This window comes from Somniosus microcephalus, chromosome 5, assembly GCF_052327205.1.
Source record: "Somniosus microcephalus isolate GS21.2 chromosome 5, FLI_Smic_1.0, whole genome shotgun sequence".
NCBI classification, from domain to species: Eukaryota; Metazoa; Chordata; class Chondrichthyes; order Squaliformes; family Somniosidae; genus Somniosus; species Somniosus microcephalus.
The window spans coordinates 136,389,646-136,407,337 of record NC_140991.1 but is presented as its reverse complement, the minus strand read 5'-3'; the positions used below and the strand labels follow the sequence as shown (position 1 = coordinate 136,407,337).

The window sequence follows — 17,692 nt, the reverse complement described above, 5'->3', positions numbered from 1 at the left end:
TGACAGACCACAACTTCAGGATATCTGCATGCACCTGTGCATGTGCCAAATCCCACAGCTGTGGTCAGTTTCAAAGGCGGAATGATGGCGGACACCGCCAGTTCGCTGTCATCCGGACTGCAAATTCCGGGCCCTTATTTTCTAAGGTTTTCATTTCTTTATATTATACTCTTGGAAGATGAGAAAAACCTGTGCATTTTCTCATCCATCAGTTGTGATTGGTAAATATTAAGAGCCATATTGACTCCTACTTATAATTCACATTTGGTGGACTGCTGCTCAATTCTTTAGTTTATTTAATGCTGAAATCTAAAATAAAAACAGAATGTTTCAGATATAACCCTTCATCATACAATGAAGCCTCTCCCTCCTCCTTTGTTCTTATTTTATGTTTTCTGTTAGGCCCGTGTATCTTAATGTTGTGTCCTTCAATAATCAGACAACAGACTGCAGGGAACGATTCAACAGGTGTTTACTGAATGAGGGTTACTCTAGAACTAAATATACAGATCACTACTCAGGGTTTATATACAGGTGTGGTCACTGCCGGTACTACAGTATACAGGAGCTGTAAAAAGTAGTTCTCCCCTTAAAAGGTACATACATTACAATTCCTCCCCTTTTAGATTAACAGTACCATAACACTCATTTAACAATTAAATATCAAAGTAATTACAATTAACACTTTTAACATGCAACATTAGCTGAAAATAGTCTATTTATAGATTCAGTCTTTGGGGAGGCTTCCTGATCCTTTCTGGATAGCGCCTTTCCCGAGTGTCTTGCTCTTGGTGCGGAGGCGATTCTGGCCCCCTGTCGTCGGTTGGTTCATCAGCTTCCGATGCTACTATTTCTGGGGTAGATGCTACCTGTACGTCGGGTTCATCACCAGGTACGTATGGGCAAGGCATGGGGGTGACTTGTTCCTGTGACTCTAGGATCTGGTCAGCATGGCATCTCACGATGCTCTCCCCAACGTCCACTGTGTACATTAGTGGGCCCTGCTGTGTGCATATCGTTCCTGGCTGCCATTTTTCTGTTCGGTAGTCGCGGGCCAAGACTGGTTGCCCTACATTGAAGCTCCTTGTTGGCTTCTCATGGATGTGCTGGAATTGCTTACTCTCAACATCTCTTCGTACGTTTGGTCTCAGCAAATCCAGGCGAGATCTTAACCTTCGGTTAAAGAACATCATGGCCGGGGCCTGGTTGGTGACTGCATGTGTCGCAATCCGGTAGGCGAACAGGAAATTGTCCACCTTGTGCTGCAGCGGAATGTTGTCATTGTACATAGCCTTTATTGCTTTCTTAAAGGTTTGTACGAACCTCTCAGCCAATCCATTTGTGGCTGGATGATACGGGGCGGATATGTAATGCCTTACCCCATTCCTTTTCATAAATCTTCGAAACTCTTTGGACACAAACTGTGGTCCGTTATCAGAGCAAATCTGCTCTGGCAAGCCGTTCCTGGCAAAAATGGTCCGTAGGACTGCAATAGCTTTCTCCGTGGTGGTGGAGGACATTTTGATCACCTCAGGCCATTTCGAGTGCGCATCCACGGCTATTAAAAACATTGAGTCCATGAATGGACCAGCAAAATCAATATGCACCCGTTGCCATGGAGATGAGGGCCACTCCCATGGGTGTAGAGGGGCATGTGGTGGTGCATTTTGGACCTTCTGGCATCCTGAGCAGCTCTTTGTCAGGTCCTTGATTTGCTGATCGATCCCCGCCACCACACATAAGCCCTAGCAAGGCTTTTCATTTTCACCCCTCCCAGGTGACCTTCGTGAAGCTCATTGAGCACTCTCTCCCTTAACTTGGGTGGAATTACCACTCAGGATCCACACATCAAGGTCCCCTGGCATACTGACAGCTGTTCTCTTCTGGATGAGAATGCTGGCAACAGTGAGTCGCCATGTGCTGGCCATCCCTTCACCGTCAAATCATATACCCGAGACAGTGTCGGGTCATTTCGGGTCTCCTTCTGTATACCAGCGTTAGTTACTGGCAAGCATTCAATTATAGTCGAATTAAATATTTCGACAGGATCCACTGCTGGTGCTTCCTCCGCAGTAGACAGTGGCAGGGGTGATAGCCCATCAGCGTTTCCATGCTGTTCGTGCCCTTATACTCGATTTCATATTGGTGCGCCCCTAGAAAAAGGGACCATCTTTGTAGCCGTTGCGCAGTCATCACTGGAACGCCCTTCTTTGGATTAAAGATGGAGGCAAGTGGTTGGTGGTCAGTCAGCAAGGTGAACTTCTGCCCGTGCAGATAGTGATTGAACTTTTTCACTCCCCACACTAGGCTGAGGGCCTCCCTGTCAATCTGGGCGTAGTTACGCTCGGCTGAGGTTAGTGATCGTGACACAAAGGCTATTGGCCTCTCTGAGCCGTTCGAGAATTTGTGCGACAGCACCGCTCCAATGCCGTAGGGTGACGCATCATATGCCAACCGAATTGGTAATGCCGGGTTGTAATGGGCCAATACCTCTTTCGATGTGATTAGTGTTTTGCTCTTCTGGAAAGCTCGTCTACATTCGTTACTCCACTTCCATGGCACCCCAGTTTGCAGTAGGGTGTTCAGTGGGTGTAGTATTGTAGACAAATTTGGCAAGAACTTATGGTAGTAGTTTACCAGCCCGAAGAACGACCTCAGTTGTGACACATTTTCCGGTGCTGGAGCCTTGACTACTGCCTCAATCTTCTCTGGGGACTTATGTAACCCCTCTTTATCGATAACGTGGCCACAATACGAGATCTGTTTTCTAAAAAACTCGCATTTGGGGCGGTTAGCTCGGAGCCCATATTCCTGCAATCTAGTGAGCACCTGCTCCAGGTTGGCAAGGTGATCACTGTCATTTTCGCCCGTGACCAGGATGTCGTCCAAATAACACTGGGTCCCTGGGATCCCTTGCAGGACTTGTTCCATTGCCCTCTGCCAAATAGCCGGAGCTGATGCTACCCCGAATACCAGCCGGTTGTATTGGTAGAGACCTTTATGGGTGTTGATTGTGAGGTATTTTTTTGATGCTTCTTCTACCTCCATTTGCAGATACGCCTGGGCCAGATCAATCTTAGTGAAGCGTTTCCCTCCAGATAGCGAGGCGAAAATATCTTCAATCCGCGGAAGTGGATATTGTACGGTGTGAAGGACCGGGTTCACTGTTACCTTAAACTCGCCACAGATGCGAACCTTCCTTGGTTCCCCAGGCGTGCTGCTCAACGACTTTTTCATCACAGGGACGATGGGTGTAGCCCACTCGCTCCAGTCTACCTTGGACAGTACACCTGAACGTTCCAGACTCTCCAGCTCTGCTTCGACGGCTGGGCGGATCGCATAAGGTCTGGCCTTAAAAAATTTTGGGCTTGCGTTTTCTTCAATTTTAATCATCGCTGTCATGCCTTTTAGTGTTCCGAGTCCTTGCTGGAACACTTCTTTCGCGTCAGTTAGGATCTTTGACAGTCGCCCAGGTGTGACGTCGTCATCCTTTTTGTCAGCCACAGTCAGTGCCTGTATGGAATGCCAATCTAGCTGTATCTTCCGGATCCATTCACGTCCTAGTAGTGGTGGTCCTCCATCTGGCAATACATATAGGTCCATTTTTGGTGTTTCCTTGCCGTTATATATAACGTTCACCCTTATTTTTCCTTTGGGGTAGACATTTTGCCCTGTGTACATCTTCAAGACAATCTTTGTATCTCTCAAGGGTATATGTGAGAATAGGCACTTGTAGTCCCTTTGGTTTATGACTGTTAGGGCTGATCCTGTGTCCAATTCCATTTTCACTTGGACTCTTGCTATCTTGAGCGTGACCCAGATAGTTTGGTGATCCTCCGTTTTGATCACATTATGTAGTTTCAGACAACCCAGCTCCTTGCTTCCGGAGTCTGTATCACTCTTGTTCGTCTGAACTACTCTCCATCACCTTATGTACCTTCTTGTACTTCTCCTGTGGAGATTTCTTGCTGCTGGTTTTCTTTCCTGACCTGCAGACTCTTGCTATGTGTCCTACTTTTCCACACTGTCTGCACACTTTGTCCTTGAACCAGCAATCATTATGGTCGTGTGTTGTTCTGCCGCAGTGATAGCACTTCACTGTTCCGTATGACATTTCATTTGTGCCATATTCTTGCGGTCTCCATTGTATCTCTGCAGCGCCCCGTGCTGCTGCTTCGTGTGATACTGCAATGCTGAAAGCCTTGTCCAGTGTAAGATCCTTTTCTGATAGAAGCCGTTTCTGGGTTCCTTCACTTTGAAGCCCACACACAAACTTGTCCCTTAAAGTATCTGGTAGTCCCGTTCCAAACTGGCAGTGTTTCGATAGCTTGCGCAGTTCCGTTAAATACTCAGCATTACTTTCATCTTTATGCTGGTTCCTTTTGTGAAACTTAAATCTTTCTGCTATCAGCAGTGGTGTGGGGTTTAAGTGGTCCTGCAGGATTGACACTATGTTTTCAAAATCCTTTTCTACTGGCTTCTCTGGGGTTACTAGGTTTTGTAGTAAGCCATACGTTTTGGCACCCATTGAATTCAACAATACCAGCGCTTTCTTGTCATCTGGCACTTCATTCGCCTTGCAGTATACTTCTATGCGTTCGACATATGTCGTCCAATCTTCGACTTCATTGTCGAACGCTGTGATACTGCCACTCTTCGGCATTTTTGGGTGTGGTTAGACTGGCTTAAAATGGCGTCTCCCGCGCTTTCCTTTCTTCCCCGCTGCGGCTTAAAATGGCGTCTCCCGCGCTGCTGCCAACGCCGCTCTCGGCGGTCCTCGTGGCAAATGGCGACGCCCTGTGGGTTTCGTGCGCTGCTCCTGCGCTGCTGCCAACGCCGCTCTCTGCGGTCCTCGTGGCAATGGCAGTGCCTCGCGTTTTCCTGCGCGCCTCTCTCCCCCGTTCACGCTGCTCGGCCCTTGAACACCAGCTGCGCTCTGCTCTCTCGTCTCTCTCCCCCGTTGACGCCGCTTGGTCCTGAACACCGGCTGCGCCCTGTGCGCTCTGCCCTCTCTCCCCCGTCGACGCTGCTCGGCCTTTTTCTGTGCCGCTCCGTCCTGAACACCGGCTGCGCCCTGTGCGCTCTGCCCTCTCTCTCCCCCGTCGACGCTGCTCGGCCTTTTTCTGTGCCGCTCGGTTGGGCTCTAGCCCGTTGCTCTCCAGGAAGGGTCTGCGCAGCACCTGTTGCCAGCCCGTTTCGCTGGACAACCGTGACTGGAAAGCCAAGCCTGGCTCTCGACAGCCTCCCCTGCGATGCTCAAATCTCCGCTGGATGACTGGGCGGTTGCCCGTGATCGACGCCCGTGCTTCTGGACTCGACCTTCTTCCACTGTTCTCCAGGAGCGAATCCCTGGGAGGTGAGGCAGAGTTGCAGGTAGGTTCGAACTTGCTCTTCGCCAATGTTAGGTCCGTGTATCTTAATGTTGTGTCCTTCAATAATCAGACAACAGACTGCAGGGAACGATTCAACAGGTGTTTACTGAACGAGGGTTACTCTAGAACTAACTGTACAGATCACTACTCAGGGTTCATATACAGGTGTGGTCACTGCCGGTACTACAGTATACAGGAGCTGTAAAAAGTAGTTCTCCCCTTAAAGGTACATACATTACATTTTCCATTCTGATGAAGGATTAACCTGAAATACTAATATGTCTGTTTTCTCCACGGATTCTGATTGACCTGTTGTGTGTTTACAGCATTTTCACTACTTAATGTAGGGTTACCAACCCTCCTGAATTGTCAGGGGGTCTCCTGGAATGGGACATGAATTTCCAGGACACCGTTGCTAGCACCCTGAAGAACTTCTCCCTTTAGATTTGTCACCACAGCAGTGGTCATTCCAACTCTGTATTGTCACTGGCTGCTGCTGCAGAGAAGCCATGGCCTCGGTCCTGCTTAGGGGTGACAGCTGGGAGTCTGGGGCACGGGGAAGAGAAAGGTGGAGTGGGGCTGGGATGTAAGAGTGGGCGACTAGGGGCTGGGAGTAGTGGAAGTGGCGGGTGGAGGCAACGAAGATTCAGGTCAGGGAGTGGCAGAGGAATGGGTCAGAGGGTGAGTGGGAAATGGGGGTCTGAGAGAGGGCGAGTAGGGAATGGGGGCCAGGAAGGAGGGGGGGAATCTCGAGAATGGGAACGGGGAAGAGACGAGACTAGAGACTGAGGATCAGAGCTCGGGCAGGTGGGAGTGGGGGACTGCGGGTCAGGGAGATTGGAGCTTGCACGGGGAATGGGGTGGGCATTGTCTTCAGAGCCATGAGAGGCAACACGGTGGTGAGTGGGAGTAGCGCAGAGGCGCAGCCAGTAAAAGGGGAGTGAAACACTAGGAATTTACTGTGGGTAAATAGTGAAAGTGTTTTTCCACGGTGTGCCGGGCACGGTGCCCACTAGCTGTAAGTGGGCGCGGTATGCACCCGACACTCTGTGCAGACCCTTTCTCTACAGTTGCTGCAAAGTGCATTCAGTGGTGCTAATCTGTGTCTGCACTCAGAGTGCTGTCAGTCATTGTTTTTACACGCTTCCAGAACGCAGTTTCTGCAGCTCACGCTCCACGGGCGGCCGCGCACGCGTAGAGTGCTCATGTCGGGAAGGCGGGCGGAGTCCGCAGTGCGCGCGCGCGCGCCCGCCCTTTGACCGGGACCACGGGGGTCAGGGGTGACAGGCAGAATGAAGATGGCGGCGCCCGTGCAGACGGCTCATGTTGCGCGTTGTGCGAACCGCACCCCGCACGCGCTGTCGTGGGGCAGAGGGGGGCGCGTGGCGTTCGGGAGCTGCCGGTCGGTGGTGATTTACGAACCGGAGGTAAAGGTTTAAAATTGGAGTCGTTGAACTGGTTGAGCGCCGCGGATGAATGTCCAGGAGCCGGTCTCGTGTGGCGCGGCTGTGACCGCTTGTTGCGAATCTGTTTAACCTGACCAATTTTAGGCCTCAATATGGGGCGTGGTCTCAACCGGCGCTTACTGAACTCAGTCAGAGGCTAATTGCCGAGGGCAGTTTCACTGAATCAGAAGCTGGGATCAAACCTGCTGGAGTATCGAGATTAGAAAATAACAAGATGACTGTCTTTCCTCTTTTATGCAATTTTGATTCTTTTAAGTGTGATGGATCTGTGCTATATGCATATAAATGTCACTTATTGCAACATTCACTCTGTCACTTTTTGTTAATTGTATATAACTTGGGTTGCCAACGCTGGTTGGACGTATTCCTGGAGGTATCATCACATGACCCTTCTCCTGGCAACGACCCCAGCGGTCACCTGACCAGCATTTTTATGGTGCATCATTTTCCCACGCCAATTGGAAAGTGAACGCTCTCCTTTACCCGATTGGATGCATTGGGTAAAGGAGAGCCCCTCCCCATCCTCAATGATCCTCTTTTTGTGAACCCATAAATTTAGACAAATAAAAACTGTAAATAAACTATAAAACTGTAAATAAACCAATAAAACTCCAAATAAACCTTAATAATCAAATTAAAATTTGGTTCTCCAGCCCAATTATGCACTCCAGTCCCCGCGGCGCCCCATCCTCAATGATGGCGGAGCCCAGCAGGTGAGTGCAAAAGACAAGGCTGAACGTTTGCAACCATCTTCAGCCAGAAGTGCCGAGTGGATGATCCATCTCAGCCTACTCCTGAGGTCCCCACCATCACAGAAGCCAGTCTTCAACCAATTTGATTCACTCCACGTGATATCAAGAAATGGCTGAGCGCACTGGATACAGCAAAGGCTGTGGGCCCTGACAACATCCCGACTGTCGTGCTGAAGACTTGCGCTCTAGAACTAACCACGCCTCTTGACAAGCTGTTCTAGTACAGCTACAACACTGGCATCTATCCGACAATATATAAAACTGCCCAGGTATCTCCTGGCCACAAAAAGCAGGACAAATCCAACCCGGCCAATTACTGTCCCATCAGATTACTCTCAATCATCAGCAAAGTGATGGAAGGTGTCATTGACAGTGCTATCAAGGCAGCATTTGACATCAAGGCAACATTGATTGAGTGTGGCATCAAGGAACCCTAGTAAAATTGAAGCCAATGGGAATCAGGGGGAAAACTCTTCACTGGCTGGAGTCATACCTATCAAAGGAAGATGACTGTGGTTGTTGGAGGCCAATCATCTGAGCCCCAGGACGTCACTGCAAGAGTTCCTCAGGGCAGTGTCCTAGGCCCAACCATCTTAAGCAGCTTCATCAATGACCTTCCCTCTAACAAGGTCAGCTCTGGAATTCCCTCCCTAAACCTCTCCACCTCTCTTTCCTCCTTTTAAAAGGCTCCTTAAAACCTACCTCTGTGACCTGTCATCTGCCCTAATTTCTCCTTATGTGGCTCTGTGTCATTTCTTTTTGTTATAATACTCCTCTGAAGCACCTTGGGACGTTTTACTACATTGAAGGCGCTATATAAATACAAGTTGTTGTTGTTGTGGATCACCATTGACCAGAAACTTAACTGGGTCAGCCACATAAATAATGTTCCTGCAAGAGCAGGTCAGAGGCTGGGCATTCTGCAGCCATTGTCTCACCTCCTGACTCCCCAAAGCCTTTCCACCATCTACAAGGCACAAGTCAGGAGTGTGATGGAATAGGCTCCACTTGCCTGGATGAGTGCAGCTCCAACAACACTAAAGAAGCTCGACCCCATCCGGGAGAAAGCAGCCCGCTTGATTGGCAACCTATCCACTGCCTTCAATATTCACTCACTCCACCCCCAGCACACCATGGCTGCAGTGAGTACCATCTACAAGATGCACTGCAGCAACTCGCCAAGGCTGCTTCGACAACACCTCTCAAACCTGTGACCTCTATCACCTAGAAGGACAAGGGCAGCAGGTGCATGGGACCATAAGAACTAAAGAAATAGGAGCAGGAGTCGGCCATTTGGCCCATCGAGCCTGCTCCGCCAATCAATAAGATCATGGCTGATCTTGTACCTGAACTCCACTTTCCTGCACTATCCCCATAATCCCTTGATTCATTTAATATCCAAGATCTATCGATATCTGTCTTGAAAATACTCGATGACTGACCCTCCACAGCCCTCTGGGGTAGAGAATTCCAAAGATTCACCTCCCTCTGAGTGGAGAAATTTCTCCTCCTCTCAGTCCTAAATGGCCGACCCCTTATTCTGACACTGTGATCCCTGGTTCTAGACACCCCAGCCAGAGGAAACATCCTCCCTGCATCTATCCTGTCAAGCCCTGTAAGAATTTTGTATGTTTCAATGAGATCACCTCTCATTCTTCTAAACTCTAGAGAATATAGGCCTAGTCTACTCAATCTCTCCTCAAAGGACATAGAAACATAGAAGATAGGAGCAGGAGTAGGCCATTCGGCCCCTCGAGCCTGCTCCGCTATTCAATGCGATCATGGCTGATCATCCAAATTCAGTACCCTGTCCCTGCTTTCTCCCCATATCCCTTGATCCCTTTAGCCTTAAGAAATATATCCAACTCCTTCTTGAATATATTTAATGAAGTGGCCTCTACTGCCTTCTGTGGTAGAGAATTCCACAGGTTCACCACTCTCGGTGAAGAAATTCCTCCTCATTTCTGTCCTAAATGGCTTACCCCTTATCCTTCGACTGTGACCCCTGGTTCTGGACTCCCTGACCATTGGGAACATCCTTGCTGCATCTAGTCTGTCCAGTCCTGTCAGAATTTTTAAAGTTTCAATGAGATCCCCTCTCATTCTTCTAAACTCCAGTGAGTATAAGCCCAATCTACCCAATCTCTCCTCATATGTCATTCCTGCCATCCCAGGTATCAGCCTGGTGAATCTTCGCTGAACTCCCTCCATGGCAAGAACATTCTTCCTCAGATAAGGCGACCAAAACTGCACACAATACTCAAGATGTGGTCTCACCAAGGCCCTGTACAACTGCAGCAAGACATCCTTGTTCCTGTACTCAAACCCTCACGCTACGAAGGCCAACATACCATTTGCCTTCTTAACCGCCTGCTGCACCTGCATGCTTACCTTCAGCGACTGGTGCACAAGGACACCCAGGTCTCGTTGCACTTCCCCTTCTCCCAACCTATTGCCATTCAGAAAGTAATCTGCCTTCCTGTTTTTGCCACCAAAGTGGATAACCTCGCATTTATCCACGTTATGTTGCATCTGCCATGCTTCTGCCCAATCACCCAACCTGTCCAAATCATCCTGGAGTTTCTCGGCATCCTCCTCACAGCACACACGCCCACCCAGCTTTGTGTCGTCTGCAAACTTCGAGATATTACATCTAGTTCCCTCGTCTAGATCATTAATATATATTGTGAATAGCTGGGGTCCTAGCACCGATCCCTGCAGTACCCCACTAGTCACTGCCTGCCACTCGGAAAAAGACCCGTTTATTCCAACTCTTTGCTTTCTGTCTGCCAACCAGTTCTCTATCCAAGTCAATACCTTGCCCCCAATCCCATGTGCCTTAACTTTACACGCTAATCTCTTATGCGGGACCTTATCGAAAGCCTTTTGAAAGTCCAAATACACCACATCCACTGGTTCTCCCTTGTCTATTTTACCAGTTACATCCTCAAGAAATTCCAGTAGATTAGTTAAGCACGATTTACCTTTTGTAAATCCATGTTGACTTTGTCCGATCCTGTCACTGTTTTCTCCCCAGCCCAGGAACCAATCTGGTGAACCTTCATTGCACTCCCTCTAGGGAAAGTATACCCTTCCTTAGGTAAGGTCACCAAAACTGTACACAATACTCCAGGTGTGGTCTCACCAGGGCCCTATATAATTGCAGTAAGACGTCTTTACTCTTGTACTCAAATCCTCTTGTAATAAAGGCCAACATACCATTTGTTTTCCTAATTGCTTGCTGTACTTGCATGTTGACTTTCAGTGATTTGTGTACAAAGACAACCGGGCCCCTCTGAACACCAACATTTCCCAATCTCTCACCATTTAAAAAATACTCTGCTTTTCTGTTTTTCCTACCAAAGTGGATAACTTCACATTTCTCCACATTATATTCCATTTGCCATGTTCTTGCCAACACACTTAGCCTGTCTATATCCCCTTGAAGCCTCTTTGCATCTTCCTCACAACTTACATTCCCACCCAGCTTTGTATCATCAGCAAATTTGGATACATTACATTTGGCCCCCTCATCCAAATCATTGATATAGATTGTGAATAGCTGAGGCCCAAGCACTGATCCTTGCAGTACCCCACTAGTTACAGCCTGCCAACCTGAAAATGACCCGTTTATTCCTTCTCTCTGTTTTCTGTCCGTTAACCAATCCATAATCTATGCTAGTATATTACCCCCAATCCCATGAGCCCTAATTTTGTTTAATAACCTCTTGTGTGGCACCTTATCGAATGCCTTCTGAAAATCCAAATACACCACACCCACTGGTTCCCCCTTATCTATTCCGTTAGTTACAACCTCAAAAAACTTGGAACAGATTTGTCAAACATGATTTCCCTTTCATAAATCCGTGTTGACTCTGCCCAATCCTATTATTATTTTCTAAGTGCCCTGTTACCACGTCCTTAATAATAGATTCTAACATTTTCCCTACTCCTGATGTCAGGTTAACTGGTCTGTAGTTCCCTGTTTTCTCTCTCCCTCCTTAAATAGTGGAGTTACATTTGCTACCTTCCAATCCGCGGGGACCGTTCCAGAATCTGTGGAATTTTGGAAGATGACAACCAATGCATCCACTGTCTCTATAACCACCTCTTTTAAAACCCTAGGATGTAGGCTCTCAGGTCCAGGGGATTTATCGGCTTTAATTTCTCCAGTACTATTTTTTTTACTAATACTAATTTCTTTTAGTTCCTCATTTTTGCTAGACCCTTGCTTCTCCACTATTTCTGGGAAGATTTTTGGTGTCTTCTTCCATGAAGACAGACACAAAGTATTTGTTTAATTTTGCTGCCATTTCCTTATTCCCCATTATAATTTCTCCTGTCTCAGCCTGTAAGGGACCCACATTTACTTTCTATAAATCGCTAATCTTTTCCTTTTTACATACCTATAGAAGCTTTTACAGTCTGTTTTTATGTCTCTCGCTATTTCATTCATTTTGCCTTTCTTTATCAATTTCTTGGTCCTCCTTTGCTGAATTCTAAAATCCTCCCAATCTTGAGACTTACTGCTCTTTTTGGCTACATTATAAGCCTCTTCCTTTGATCTAATACTATCTTTAACTTCTCTTGTTAGCCACGGTTGGACCACTTTTCCTGTGGGGTTTTTGTGCCTTAAAGGAATGTACATAATTTACAACAAATATACACCATCACCTCCATGTTCTCCTCCAAGTCACACCATCCTGACTTGGAAATATATCATCGCTGGGTCAAAATCCTGGAACTCCATCCGAACAGCACTATGGGAGTACCTTCACTTCACCAGACTAGCGGTTTAAGAAATCGGCTCACCACCACCTTCTCAAGGGCAATTAGGGATGTGAATTAAATGCTGGCCTTGCCAGCGACATCCGCAACCCAGGAACAAATTTAAAAAAAACTTGACTGTTAGTCAAACAGCCCTTTTTCCCCCCATTTCTATATTTTTATAACTAATAAATGAAAGTGTTCAAAGAAAATGGAGAAAAAACATTTTCTTAATGACCCAATAATTTTTCTCCAGGGTTGCTGGAAGCAGTATCTAAGAACATAAGATAAGAATTAGGAGCAGAAGTATGATCAGTAAGATCATGGCTAATCTTTGACCTCAACTCTAGTTTCCCGCCCGATCCCCATATTCCTTGATTCCCCTGGAGTCCAAAAATCTATCTATCTCGGCCTTGAATATACTCAATGACTCAGCATCCACAGCCCTCTGGGGAAGAGAATTCCAAAGATTCACAACCCTCTGAGTGTAGAAATTCCTCCTCATCTCAGTTTTAAGTGGCCGACCCCTTATCCTGAGACTATGCCCCCTAGTTCTAGACTCTCCAACCACGGGAAACTAAAAGTTGCGATATCACTAAAAGTTGTGACACAGGTTAGCAAGGCCATAAAAAAAAAACAAGCACTAGGGTTTATTTCTAGAGGGATAGAATTGAAAAGTAGGGAAGTTATGCTAAACCTGTATCGAGCCTTGGTTAGACCACACTTGGAGTACAGCGTATAGTTCTGGTCGCCATATTCTAAAAAGGATATAGAGGCACTGGAGAGGGTGCAGAGAAGATTTACAAAGATGATACCAGAAATGCGAGGGTATACGTATCAGGAAAGGATGAACAGGCTGGGTCTCTTTTCTCTTGGGGGGAAAAAAAGAAGGCTGCAGGGTGACCTAATAGAGGTCTTTTAAAATTATGAAAAATTTTGATAGAGTGGATACAGAGAGAATGTTTCCACTTGTGGGGAAGAGCATAAGTAGAGGCCATCAATATAAGATAGTCACCAAGAAATCCAATAGGGAATTCAGAAGAAACTTCTTTACCAAGAGTGGTGAGAATGTGGAACTCACTACCACAGGGAGTGGTTGAAGCGAATAGTATAGATGCATTTAAGGGGAGGCTAGATAAGCATATGTGGGGGAAGGGAATAGAGGGTTATGCATGTTAGATTTAGATGAGGAAAGACAGGAGGAGGCTTGTGTGGAGCATAAACGCTGGCATAGACTGGTTGGGCCGAATGGCCTGTTTCTGTGCCGTATATCCTATGTAATCCTATGTAAACAACCTCTCAGCATCTACCCTGTCTGTCCCCCTCAGAATCTTATATGTTTCAATGAGATCATCTTTCATTCTTCTAAACTCCAGAGAGTATAGGCCCAATCTACTCAATCTCTCCTCATAGGATAACCCTCTCATCCCAGGGATCAATCTAGTGAACCTTCATTGCACCGCCTCTAAGGCATGTATGTCCTTTCTTAGATAAGGAGACCAAAACTGTGCACAGTCTTCCAGGTGTGGCCTCACCAACGCCCTGTACAATTTGTAAGGAATTAACAGCGGGGCTGGGGTTATTTGTCTCTGGCCAGTCAGAAGCCTCTGAGCTGCTCCAGGGACCCCCTTGCGGTTTCGAAGCGCTCCCCTATTCCTGAGTTCTGACCCCCGGACTTATTCGGTGGCGATGTGGACAGAAAACAACGTGACTCGTGGTTTGGGTGCAAAACAGAGCAGTATTTATTGAAAACAAAAGAAACAACTTAAAATAATCAATATGGCTCTTAAGCCTGGTACAACACTTTTGCTTAAACGCAGTACACTTAGTGTCCACTAGAGGGCTCCCTGCTCAGTGCAACACTGTTTCTATTTTAAATCCAGTACTTTTTACTTAAAAGACCCTTTACTCACTACAGCACCTTAGCTTAGTGGCTTTTACATAAAAAACACAGCACCTTAATACAGTTACTTTAAAACAGCTAACAGCGTTCACCACTGTGCAACACCCCTTTTAATACAGTTTTAAATACAGTACTTTAAAACAGCTACTCCCTTTTAATACAGTTTTAAATACCAAATTCAGTGTTCATCATCGCACTTCTCTGCTAGGTGCAACACTGTCTTACTTAAATAGGGGAGGAAAAACGGACACAACGAGGGAAATCGACTAATCACAATTCTAACAAAATTCCCACTTTACTCCCACCCCTATGCCCATCCTAAGTTGCCTTGTGGAAGGCCAGAAAAATATATGCTCACCACTGCAATGCCAGCTCCGTGCCCTGCGAACTTAGATCTTCACTGCCCCGAAGTGAAAAACACCCCAGCGTTTTAAAAGTAAACTGCTGGTGTTTCGCTTCCACAGACAGACTCCCACGCTGTAGAGGCACACGGAGGCAAGGCCAGAGAGAGAGAGAGAGCTTCTGGGAAGCTATCTTTTATACCCGCATTTGGGGCCCGCCCAGATCTGGATGTTTCTGGGCTAAAACAAAAGGGATCCAAACTGCCCCATTGTCTAGGGTGGGTTTGAATAAAGTTGCAGTTTAAATGTGTCCATTGTCTGTGATGGCTATCGAATAAAGCTGCAGTGGTTTGAATGTGTCTTCATTGTCTGTGATGGGCCATCGAATAAAGCTATTTCCTTGATTGCTTGAGTAAATAGCCTTGAAGGTATTGTAAACAGAAAGTCATTGTTCTGTGGCCAACTGAAACTGCAGTCTCAAGTGGTTACTCCCTTGTGTACACAAAGTAGCAGTTTCTGTAAACACATCGATTGTCTCTGCAGGGATGGGGGGGAAACTCCCCTTTGATTGGCAATTTTGACTGCGCCATTGTCCTTTTCTCACAGACACAAGCTGCTTTTTCCAAGTCCTTTTTTTTTCTTCGGCCATGCGGTCTGACGGCCATTTTTATCCCTGGAAATTTAAAGGCACATCGCCCAGGGATTCTTTAATCAAAAAAATTAATCTTCAGAACTGTAAATTATTGCAAATTCTTACAGTCCCCCATCGGATACTAAAACTTGCTTGTAGTATCCTTGCCAAAAGTGAGCAATAATTTCTGACCCCTCTGCAAACAACCTTCCCTTATATTTAACTAAATCTATCCTTGATCCCCCGACACCTCCATCTCCCCTGCCCAGAGAGAATCGTAGTACGGCAGGCATCTATTGACAGAAAAACCAACAATTAATTAAAATAATCAATACACGGAGGGGGTCCAATACCCCTGCACCACTTATTTCACAATAAGTCAAGCATGGAGGGGTTCCTACGCCCCTGCACCGCTTATATTCATAATAAGTCAAGCATGGAGGGGGTCCTACACCCCTGCACCGCTTGTAACACAATTTTAACATCTTTAAAGGGATTGTCATCCAGCCAACATGTCTGCTAAAAAGATGGAAGACAAACGAGCTTCCTTTAACTACAAACAAGCAGTGAAATAATTAACCAGTTCTATAAATTCTTAAATTGTATTTCCAGCAGCAGGTTTTAAATGTTGTGGGCCTCTGTTTCCTGCTGTCCCCTTTTCTTCGCGGACTAGCGGGTGCTTCCTCTCTCGAATTCCGTGACTTGGTCCCCTGCGCTTTCCGGAACTCTGAAAAAGATAAAGAAAACATCTCGCCAGGTCCCCTGACTCGGGGAAGTGTAATCAGGTCCCGTGACCTTGACCCACAATACAATCCTGGAACCATACCACACTCAAAACTTATGCACTAATATATCACTGAAATTAAAATTAACACATTCTACCTTAACACGTTCTACCTTAACACACGTTCTACCTTAACAGCATGTTCTACCTTAAACCATAAATTAAAATTAACCCGTTCTATCTTAACACACGTTCTACCTTAAAAGCATGCTCTACCTTAATACAGCTATATACACGCGCCGCCTGTCTCCGGGCGGCCAGCTCAGTCCCTGATTGGGCTGCCACAGACTGCTCCTTGCTGTGTAGCTGGACTGATTCCAGCTTTTGGTCCCTCGCAGCTTATGGCTGCTGACTGGGGACCTCTGTTCTTTGGCCTTTTATCTGGCACCTTATCAAATGCCTTTTGGAAATCGAAATATATTGCAGCCACTGGTTCCTCTTTATCTACAAAAGATTAGTAGATAAAGGGGAACTTTCATTTTCTTAAATTCCTGGAGACTCCGGAACAATCCTGGAGGGTTGGCAACATTTATATAATAGAATTTGGCTTACTCAATTCATATGAATCAGTAACCCAGACAATATATTGTGCGGTTTCCATGATTTAACAACCCTATTGTATCCTCTGACTCCCCACAAGCAATATCACTGGTAATCTGCTAATATATTTAGATACAGGAAACTTTGGTTTATCCGGAGGTTAACTGTCCGGAATGCTCGAGCCACCGGCAAAAATTGGGAGCCGTTTCGTTAGGTTTTTTTTCTTTTCGTTGCTTTTTTTTCACCAGCCAGGCTCCGCAAGGCCTCGCTGAAGCTGTTGCTAAGCTACAGAGACGCTTGCAAGGTACGGCCGACTGTTTAGAAGCAGGGTTTGTTGCCAGATACGGAGCTCAAAATCTCCGTATGTTTCAACATTAGCGCTGGTTTGTCCGGCAGTTTTGATGGGACGGCAACAGCTCGGTCCCGTCGGTGCCGGATAGCACAAAGTTTCCTGTAGATACATATAACTTAAAAGAACAAATAGAAAATGCTGGAAAAAGTCTTGTCAATATCTATAGTGATGGTCATGAATTTTTGTGTATTTCCAGCAATTTGTTTTTTAAAATACCAACAAATGCAGTTTTTTTCTACATCACTTAAAGATTTGCATTTATATAGTGCCTTTTTCAACCTCAGGACATCTCAAAGTGCGTTACAGACATTGAAGTACTTTTGAAGTGTAGTCAGTGTTGTAATGTAGGGAAACGCAGCAGCCAACTTGTGCTCAGCAAGGTCTCAATAACTATTACAATAACTCCCTTCAACTAGCTTACCAGACAAACTTCCCTTAATGTTCTCCCCTGCCCAAGCCCTGAACTCACATCTTTCTCTAATTTCTCTCCTATACCCCTCATGGCCTCTCCAAGCTCATCTTGTTCATGAGACCCACCTTCTGCTCCCTCGACCCAATCCCACCAACTTGCTGACTACCCAACTTCCCTTCCTGGCTCCCATGTTAGCTGACATTGTTAACGGTTCCCTCTCCTCGGATACTGTTTCCCTCCCCTTCAAATTTGCCGTCATCACCCCTCTCCTAAAACCCACCTTTGACCCCTTTGTCCTTCTAAACTATCGCCCCATCCCCCTTTCCTCTCAAGTCCTTCAAAGTGTTGTCGCCTCCCAAATCCGTAGCCATC

At 46.5% G+C, this 17,692-nt stretch overlaps 1 protein-coding gene across 1 annotated transcript in view; it reads left to right on the top strand.

Moving 5' to 3' along the window:
• The first annotated feature begins 6,634 nt into the window (after positions 1-6,634).
• Positions 6,635-17,692, top strand: part of elp2 (elongator acetyltransferase complex subunit 2) — a 241,733-nt gene continuing 230,675 nt past the window's right edge. Inside the window, exon 1 of the mRNA XM_085988273.1 lies at positions 6,635-6,799. Coding sequence (XP_085844399.1) covers positions 6,665-6,799 — 135 coding nt within the window. The 5' untranslated portion in view covers positions 6,635-6,664. The remainder of the gene's footprint in view (positions 6,800-17,692) is intronic.